At 37.3% G+C, this 10,689-nt stretch overlaps 1 protein-coding gene across 1 annotated transcript; it reads right to left on the bottom strand.

Moving 5' to 3' along the window:
• Positions 1 to 3,726: 3,726 nt before the first annotated feature.
• LOC144470587 (uncharacterized) lies at positions 3,727 to 4,453 on the bottom strand. Its single transcript, XM_078181907.1, has 2 exons — positions 4,108 to 4,453; positions 3,727 to 3,989 (listed from the first exon to the last, which is right to left on the bottom strand). Exons 1-2 carry the CDS (start codon positions 4,451 to 4,453, stop codon positions 3,727 to 3,729), a joined length of 609 nt encoding a protein of 202 aa, XP_078038033.1.
• Between the last annotated feature and the right edge of the window lie 6,236 nt (positions 4,454 to 10,689).

Raw genomic sequence — 10,689 nt, 5'->3', positions numbered from 1 at the left:
TAGATAGTGTTTACATATTAGTAGTAGGTAGTCTTTCTGTATCATTGGCACATTTGCTGTACCATAAATTATAACGCGAGAAGTTAAAGATAGCACGCGTGTGCTATCTTTTTCTTTGGGAGTGTATTAGTCAGTATTGGAACATGGAAGATGTAGCCCGTGTATTGGTATTGTTAATACGCAGAAATGCGAAGACTACCGGATACATATATGTACGTATAGAATGTACATGCAATTAAAAATGTAGTATTTTATCTTACATATTCGATATACCGTATATAACCTATACAACCCTATATGGATATATTATAACCTATAATACCCTATCATACAGACTTGGGTCTCCACGAGTCCGCTGCTCGCAGTCATAAACAGTCCGCCTTGCGAGGATTAATTCAGTAATTTGGAAACCATCGTAAATAGCATCGATATCTAATCCATTCGTGCCCTGTGAGCGCTAACAAGGCAGCGACAATCGAACGGAGAACAACTGCAAACACTTACCGCTTTGTTGGGCGTTTATCCGACGGCAATGAAGGAGGAATGGCAGAGACGGGGTCGCTAAGGGTCAGAATAATCGAAAAGGACAAATACAATTAATTAAGCTCTATTGCACATTGCTGTGTTTAGTAACATTGCCTAATGAGAGAAATCATTAGACCCAGGGAACAAAGGTGCGACACACTTACAATAGCCTCTCGCTCCGGCGAATTTACAATCCTCTTCCACCCATCCCCATCTTCGCCATCCTCCTTCGTCTTTCTCTTCATTTTAGACAGAGGACATTCATCCTCGTTTAATTGCAACCTCTCAGCCACTCGAAGAATTTCACCACAGGAATCGATAGAATTTCTGACGCATGTAATTTGCGGGGAAAACCGAGCTCCGAATGTAGCACTTGTAATAATTGTGTGAGCAGGAGTGCTATTTAGTTATAATGGTTACGATAACGATTGGGAATCGAGGGGTTAATAGGATGAATTCGTTAGTCCGCAATTTCCGGCATAATTCTGCCGAACGTTGCTCCATAATAAGAACGTTATTCGATCGGATGCTATTATAATTATTCAACGAGCAATCTGCTCCCAAAGAAAAATGTAATAATTAGACCGCGGATTGTATACATTTATGACAAAAATGATTTAATCGAAGCAGTAAAAACATTTTACTGGTATAAAAATACTTTTGCATTACTTTCAACTCGTTGAAGTTATTACGAAACGAAATAAACGTCTGCGTAGCTCTTATGCTTGCAATTAACATAGACAATTTTTTCTTTGAATACAAATCTGCAAAATATCTTGAATTGTCATCACAGATTTTGTTTTTGGTTCATAGCTTTGATAAAAGTTTATTATTTGTACGGATTAGACTCTAAAACATTTCTTGAAATTTTATTTGCAGCGCAACAAAGCAGTGAGAAATTTGCAATTATACTAACAAATTTTTGGTTATTCGGCAAGATTGGCATCAAACTGTTTATGTTGAAATATTAAGGGTTATGCTTCAACAGAATATTGTTTAAAACTACCTTCTGATGTAATACGTTTATTGAAATTATAGGGGTTGATACATACTTTTGATATTACTATTATATTGGTTAACATCGATATTTCTCTTGTTGTTTTTCAGGGCAACTAGAACAATATGTCACTCGTGATTACATTTCAAGCTTACATCGATTCGCTTTCAAGGAAGACATAACAATCTCGCTTTATAACTCTAAACAACGATTTTCAAAATCCCATAAAAAGATTGCGATGTTCTACACCAACGACGTCATAAAAATCTATCTGGTTCGCACTTCATTAGCGACGAAAATGAACGACCTCTACGGCAGCCGGAAGTAATCCGGCCGAATAAAACCAATCTTATGTATCACGAACTTGTGAAATTCCGCGACACGATCTGACGGATTATTTTCGTCGTAAGCCGGGTCGTGAGAATAAGTTCTCGCCGCAGTTTAATATCACCGTAACGTTTCCATATGATTGATATCGTCATTATCCGAAGCCGCGATCGCCGTGGAAAAAACTTCGCCGAACATTGTCGGGGGCCATGGTTGAACGACTTCTCGAGTACGCGTGCCGAGAAGGCGGATCGTAAAAGACTTTTACGTACCTGCCTTTCGAAACGATGCGCTGTGATCCCGGCCTTGCGTAATCCGGGGCTAGTTCCGGGCAAGTTCGACTTCTAACTATACGAACGAACCATGTGGATTTAAAAATGTCTGCGTATAATTCGGTAGATTCTGGATCACGGTGTGGTCCCAACGAAAACAAGTATTCTTAAAGTTTCAGAATTAACCTTATGCCCTCGAATAGCGACTCTGAGATATCAATTAAATTTATCATACTGTAATTTAATAATTTAAAAATAAAACCAATCTTTACATTATCAAATTTGTTTTCGTTCAACAAACTGTTGAAACATGAAACGTATTATAAGTATATTTATGCGTTTGGATTTATGCGGATTTATACATTTATGGTGGATTCTATTGCCGTAATAATATCTCTTAAGTAATCTCTTAATTATTGAAAAAGTAATGTATAGTGGAGGAATGGTATGAAAGTGAAGTATCACAAAACGATCAGGAGATTGGAGATTTAACATGCATACAATTAACCAACATTGTATTGGTAGAATTAAAGTCCATCACCCGCTGAAGGCGTTTATAATTGTATACATTGAGTGACGTGTCGTGTCGGTCACATAGGAATGTCACTGATTTTTAACGAGGATTTGAAATACATTTTTATTGTAATATATTGAATAAATTGATAAACTAATATTTCACAATATTAGATAAATATTGATAATAATCAATATCAGATAAATATAAAATGATAAGACAATATCAGATAAATATAAAATGATAAGACAATATTTTTAATATTTTGACATTTTTTAAAGATGATATTCGGCACTTAGCTTCATAAAGAGGGTGAGTGTGAATTATTTTTATCAGTTACACTGTAAGAATGTAATTATTATGAATAACGTGTAGTAAAAACACTGGAGGGAGGATTTGTGGTGTAATATTTATTAAGATAAGACAATTTGATAATTGATGTTTCTCAGTGAAACAAATAAAGTGTGAAACGAATGAAAAACTGGCGCTATGTAAATGTCTGTGTGTACATCAAGTCAAGTGATATATAGTGGGTCATAAAAGTATTGGCACAACCAGTTTTCATTGAATATCTTTAAGCTATAAAGTAATCCATTAATATTAACTATGTTTATTAGTGTCTTTTGGCGCACATAAGTAGTATGTTTACTGAGCAATCTCAGTTATTTATTATAAGGAAATGAAATCAAGAAAACGAAAAATCCAGAGTCAAAAGAGTATTGGCGCACGTACGATTTTGCTAGAAGAGCAAGTGTTACGCAACTGTAGAAGTGTACAATTAAACTTACATAATAATTGGTGTGCATACCTTTAGCGTTCATTACGGCCTGTAATCAATTAGGTATCGATTCGATAAGTTTTTGCATAATTTTCGAGGAAATGTTAGACCACTCTACTAAAAGCGTCGCTTTGAGATCATTTTTATTTTTAATTTCCCTTTTTCATACTTTTAAATCTAAAATATGCCAAAGACTTTCTATCGGATTAATATCCGGCGATTAAGGCGATGTAGGGAGTTGTTTTAGTACATTGTACAATGATCATTCCCTCATTTTCCTTGCCGTGTGCTTCGGGTCGTTGTCTTGTTGGAATCAAAACAATACTTTTATGCCCATTTTTGTTGTACTTGTTAACAAATTATTTCGCAACACGTTGATATAGATGCTTGCATTCATTGTATCGTCAATAAAAGCCAAATTTCCTACTCCATGATATGACATACAACCCCATACCATGACTTGACCATCACCGTATTTTACTCTAGGAATAACATTCTTTTGATTTAATTCGGTGTTCGGTTTACTCCATACAAATCTTTTTTCATCAGAGCCGAAAAGATTGAACTTGCTCTCATCTGAGAAAACAGCGGTCTTCCAAAATTCCATTGTTTTACTTGCATATATTTTTGCAAACCCGAGCCGTTTCTCCCTATTCTTCTCATTAATGAACGGTTTTTTTTCTCGCTGCTCTACCATAAACTTCCGCTGAATGTAAAACATTTCGAACTCTTTGGGCATTCACTTCTTTTCCCGAATATGTTGCGATACCAACAGCTAAACTTTTGGCACTTTCAAATAGATTTTTTATTGCTTCTTTGATGATACCTCTTCGTTTCCTAATGGTAACTACTTTCGAACGACCTGATCGCGATTTGTTCTCGACGCTACCAGTTTCCTTAAATTTTTTTACTACATTTTTCACTGTTGACAAACTTAAATTTAATGAATTGTCGATTTTTCGATAACTTTTACCACTTTTCTGTAATGAAATAATTTCATTTCGCACACTCATTGATAACTCGCTCTTCTTCGTAGACATGATTCTTGTTCGAAGTATAAACACGTACTGATTGTGTCAAATGAGGTAAGAGATTCGTAACAGCAAATTCTGTTTATGCTTACGTTCCTGAATCCGAAATTGTCGCGTATGAAAGCGAGTAACACTTACTCGCCTAGCAAAATCGTACGTGTGCCAATATTTTTTTGACTCTGGATTTTTCGTTTCCTTGACTTTATGTCCTTATAACAAATAACTGAAACTTCTCAGTAAACATACTACTTGTGTGCGTCAAAAGACACTAATAAACATAGTTAATGTTAATAGATTACTTTGTAGTTTGATGATATTCAAAGAAAACTGATTGTTCCAATACTTTTTTGACCCACTGTAGCCTTGAACAAGAAAAGCATGATGAGTATACAGCCCGTAAGAGACCCATCGCGTACGCAAGAGAAGCTTTTACAGATGACGAGGAAACGAAGCCGGGAAGAATTTATTCTAATAGGAACGGTAATTGAATTGCTCCGGACCTTGGGGTTCCATAAATTTACCATCGACACACGGTCGGAACCATCTCGGGACTCCTGGGAAGGCCAATTAAGGGGTTATGGTAACGCGGCTTTATGGACTTAGAGTGGATTCCTGCTAGAATACATTAACGATACCGCAATTATTCCGGTTGCGTTTGACCCAGAGAAGGAAAGGTCACGATTCCAGAATTGAAATTCGACGGGAAATTATGTTTTGCAGACGGAACCAGCTACCACGTCTAGCAGGGCCAATGGTACACGAAGAGAATATGAATTTCAATTTCAAGTGGATTAGGGTTGGCTTACTGTTTGCACGCGTTTAGTTTCAGTAATATGAGCCAGCAAATAGCTTTCGTAGATCATTAGTAAACTGAGGACCTGTATGCGGTATAAAAATCGTCATTGTCGATTGCAGGGAAAGAAAGTTAAATAGAAACTTTTCTGAATAATTTTAATAGGTTGCCATTAATATGCTAGCGAGTAGTTATCTTAAATGCGTAGAATCCTCAGATTAACTGATATTAAATGTAGCAAAGTTTACTTTGTTGCGATATAACAGAAAAGAAATCAACTCTCTTTTTGCATCTTTTAATAGTTCGAAGTTTTGAGAATATATTTCTGAAATTTCAAAAGTTATTTTATGATACAATTTCTTATAAAAGATATTTATGCAACGAACGGTGAACAAGATGCTATACAATACATTAAGTACATTAAATATATTAGCGTTAAATGTTTATATATATTGAACTTACATTAGCTTAGAAAGAATCTGTTGGAAATTAAAGTTTTTGAAATGTGAGAATTATGTACTTTAGTCCAACTGTCCGCGATGTATAAAAATAAAGGTAATCCCCGCGATCTGTTTAAATAAAAGTAATCCGATTTCATGAATATTCCTCCAACTTCCACTTTATATTTCTGTGTAAATATTAATCATATTTGTACATGTATGTGCACTTCAGTAATAATTTATTTTTTCTTGTTTCTTGTTTCAGGTAAGCGTCAAAATTTATTTTTGCGGCTTGGGCATTAGTTTAACCTCTAGTAAGTACTCTAACAATAATTTACTTTATAAAAGCTATTAAAGCAATATTAGAATTTGATACAAATAATGCAATATATGAAACAGCCTAAAAACTTGGGCGAAATTTTAAACGATTTCTGTAAATTACTTTACCGCATACGTCTTAAAATAAATAATAAAACCAGACATAGAAATTACTATGTTGTTAAACACGATCGGTAGCTACGCATTTAATTTTTCAAGCAAGTAATCTGTGCAGTACTTACACAATACGATTCGCGGTATTGCCTACTGTGTTCAACTGTTGCCATAATTCCAACCGTGGGGACCATAGTAATCTGCTATGTCTGGTGAACCAGAAATGTGCTTTCTGAACCTCAAATTGACTAAGCTTCGATCGAACTGAAATTGTACGTACGTTTGAGAAGCAATCATATATAACTGGCATACCCATAGTATTATTAATAATATCAAACCGCGTACGTTCATTGAACGCTGAATTTAATATTCTCCTTTTAATGAAACGATTCATTTTTGTTTCTTCAATCTTTTAATATTTTATCGAAAGCTACAAATTATATTATAATATATTGATAATGGAAATGAGGTAATAAATTTATCGAATATTACTTATTGAATATTTCAGATCATGACAGAATGAAACAAATCATTACAACTGTCTCCTCAATTCTGTAATTTGAATGATGCAAATGAATAAATGTTACATAAGTACATGTGATTCATTGTCCATAACTAATTGATTGGTGGGAAAGATTTTGACGTATAGATGAAGCACGTGAATTATTCCTAAAAGCCCACGTAATGATACATTATATTAGTAGAATGAAATTGAGGATTCATATAGATTTTACTTTTATTCTAATGATTTTCCATTAAGTAACCAAATTGTTAACCCATTTCTCTTCAAAATAATTTTCAAAATAATGTTTATTATGTAACCGAATGTGAATCACAAGATTTAATTTCATATAAATAAAATACAATATAAAATGAAAATACTGCAGGTACCGAAAAGTATTTTAGATTCACAGTTAAAATAGATTTGAATAAAAAGAGTAAAGAAAGAAGTGCTAATCAACGCAGTTGTGAAAGTGATCTTAGTGCAAGAGATTAAGGTTATCCACGTACGATACCAATGAAACCCATGAAGTTTTGTTTAATGGCTTTTTACCCTCTTAACCTAACGTTTAACACGTTCCGTGTCGAGCTGCATTTAGTCGACTCTTCATTCTCGTCAATTGAAGCTTTAAAAATCAATATATTATGTTTATTTATCAATTATTGTCATTACAACTATGAAGCAGACTTATTATTGATTTATTCTCCTGGTGGAAATTATTTCATGGATTCTAACTTGTCATAAAATATTTTTTTAACGTATTGAATAAGCGTGTATCACCAGTGGTACCGATGGCACGGAATGTGTTAAGGAATTAATTATACATAAAAATGTATAAAGCACTAGTCTCACGACTTCGTAAGCATAGTTCGTATTTGCTTGATAACAACTGGCAAGGACACAGTTTTGATCTGTAACGAGTATTAGGCGAGTTAATCGAGGTGATTCCCACATGCAGTCGTGGACATTCGATACAAAATTCATCCGGGATGGAATTACGATCGAAATGTGAACCGTTTGACGGTGTTAGAAGTTTGGTATCCACGCAATCGATAGGCACGCGTGTCTGTGTGCGGATGGACTCTCATATCTCTCACTCTCTCACTCTCTCTCACTCCCTGCGAGTGTGCGGAACGTAGAGTTTACGACACGGTGCTTTTAGCGTCCTCTAACAGTCTGCCAGCAATCACATTAGTCGCCCGGGCCGTCGGTTGCCATATTTAACGGTGGACCAAGTTCCAAAGCGACGGATGTCCGGGTCGTTGGTCCAATCACACGGCCCTCTCTCCAACCACCGGCAGAGACGTTCGAGAGCCGCGGTACAATCTGCACTATCCCCTCTACTTAGGTGCTGTCTTCATCCCCTGTCTCTCTTGTTCGACCCCCTCGACGCCTCTTCGCGCGAGAAGACCATCGCACGCCACCGAACACCTTCGAGATCCTGTTCTGCTTTTCTTGCACGAACTCTGGCCCGGGTCTTTTCGTTTTAAGTGGACCAACGACGCTACCACACCGATCCCTTGTTGATCCGTGTTTTTCAATTCCAAAGGCCGAGGCTTTGTTGCGTCCGCCGATGACCCGAAGACGTGTAGATAAACTTTGAGCTTAGGTGAAGAGGAATTTGATGAAGGATCGACGATCCTCCGCCGAGTGTTTGCCTTCCCTAGTTTGTATGAAAGTGTTTGAGTAAGCGGTTCGTGGTCGTGTCTTGCGGTGGTGCTCAAGTCTCGCTACCATCTTGGGATAATCTTGGAATCCGACTCCTGCTCCTTCGACTCTGCTAAATCATTTCTCTTATAGAACATTGCAGGATTCGTTCGGAACAACGTGCTTGGTCTTAGTGCTAAATAGTCTATCAGGTGAAGATCTATTTGATCCAACAGCTTTTGTTCAGGGTACTATTCTACCATATATCAATCATGTACAGTAAAATCTCAATTATTAGAACCTCTGATATCCAAAGTCACTATTATTTAAACATGTTTCAAGCATTAGGAACTTAATCTCTGGTGTTTATTCAGGTGTTTCTGAGTTTGTAATCAAGAGAGGTACTAAATTTTATTCTTTTAACCCTCCGTAAAAAAGTAAAATAACAAAACATTCGTTGTTGTTCCTGTATGCTCATTGTTGAAGTTCAATTTACTTTCCCAATCACATCCCTTCCAGATTTGCTATGTACCTAATAGATTCAACACAACAGCATCGCTGTATCTTAATTATCTTTTATAATTTACTATCCGATAGTGTCGACCCATAGGTGAAAGAGACAATAACGAGTCAACTATTTTCCTAATAAGTGGCGACTCAGTGAGAAAAGGAACATTAGCAAGTACCACGACTACCAGAATCCTAAAAACACGCAATCCTTGTCCGCGCACAACTGGTGTAGTCCCTGTCTCGTAACAGCTGATTCGCGATAGTTCGCGCCGCTTCGGTATCGTCTACCCTAACGCAGAGATGTATATAATTTAGTTGGAAGGTGGAGGAAGAAGAAAGTGACACGGGAACGGTGGTTTCGGTGGCACAGCAGGCGGAAGTGTTCCTTCGGGCGCGAACCAGCCGCGGTTTTTCGCACGTAGCAACGCAATACGAGGTGTTACATAATGTTCTGGTGAGTCGTCGAGTTGCGCCGAGTGCCAGCCTCCATTGTGGATTCTCATCGCGGTCCAAATATTTGCCCTCTTACTCCTGCTTTCGGCCACTTCAACTGGCAAGCTTTCGACCCTTTCTCGCCCCGACACTTCGCTCTCATCGCTGGCTGGCTGCAAAAGAAAGCCGGCGAAAGTACCCGGGACGAGGCACGTGTTAATTCTCGCACGGTTTACTGTTCATGCATTGCCACGTTTCCGTGCTCCAGGGACAAGTAGTTCGTTTGCAATAGGCGAGCTTTTGATCCTACTTGCCACTCGAAGGTGAGCCGGATGACAATAGAAAGAACGCGGGGATAGCCGGAAAGAGCTTGTTACTTCAATATGATTCATCATTTGTGAATACACTTCGCATAAAAGCCAGTCGTTTATCATTTAACCCTTTGCACTCTTTGTTATTTCAAACGATTTTCAAGTATTGTTTCCAATCATTTTCCGTTATCAGATTTATTTACATTTAGAAAACAATATCAAGATCGTTTAATTAATGACACTGAAATTTGGAAATTAAAAAAATTGTATCATGGTGGATGGTACTTTAACTTTGTTGCATCCTAAAAATTCAGGTCGATTGTGTGTGCATATTTATAGTCATTTATATGTGTGATTTATCAAAGTGTGGATCACAGTAAAATCGAAAGCCAAGCGGAAATAAACTACTACTATATACGTAGTATAAAATACCATTCAATACCTAATGTCTCGCGTCGCCGGCGTTAGAAGTTAGGATCGTAAAGCAGCATCGAGAGCGGCGAAACATTGAATCGACATTAAGAGAACCGCTTGATAGAGTTTCAACTACCGGCAATTCCGGCGATTATTAAATCGGAGAATACGGTGGAAGGTGTATCTGATAGATTTCATAGGTCCCTTTTAACAGAAGCAATACCATGCGAAAGCATGGCGTAGTGACGCTGCGACCAACGCCATAAATTCGCAGATAATGATCGCAGTACGTCTGCGTCGATGGGATCTACGGTTCGCTATGGGACCCATAACTTATCCGCCACCGTATAGACGGGTTCACGTTGTTCCTGCGCACAGCCCCGATAATGTATACGCGCGGGCTACGCTCTGTATGGAACGAATCCGAGGCGGATTTATGAAACGAATGGGAAATTGGGATCGTTTCCTAGATCTATGTATCGCGGGTTGGGCCCCTTCGATCAAATTTTGCGAACCGTTTGAGACATTCACGCAAGACGTGCGCATGGCTCAATAATTATTTTAGTCCAACAAACATTTACAATGTGAGTTGCAATCGGTCAACAAAATCGGCGTTTAGAATAATTTAGAACAAGTATATGGACCGTTCATTTTGAGAGTGGTGCAAGTCCATTATTCAAAAAAATGAGCTATCATGTAATTCGTGCTTAATTTAATGTAAATTTTTTATCTATAACGAATCCATGCTTAATTTCTTAACCACT

Source organism: Augochlora pura, chromosome 1 (genome assembly GCF_028453695.1).
Source record: "Augochlora pura isolate Apur16 chromosome 1, APUR_v2.2.1, whole genome shotgun sequence".
In the NCBI taxonomy this organism is placed as follows: Eukaryota; Metazoa; Arthropoda; class Insecta; order Hymenoptera; family Halictidae; genus Augochlora; species Augochlora pura.
The sequence above is the reverse complement of the archived record's forward strand: the minus strand, read 5'-3'. Positions and strand labels throughout refer to the sequence as shown.

Coding starts and splice junctions, on each gene's coding strand:
- LOC144470587 (XM_078181907.1), bottom strand. CDS start 4,453: ATGTCTACGAAGAAGAGCGAGTTATCAATGAGTGTGCGAAATGAAATT. Junction 3,990..4,107: donor ACATTCAGCGGAAGTTTATG/GTAGAGCAGCGA, acceptor CTGTTTTCTCAG/ATGAGAGCAAGTTCAATCTT.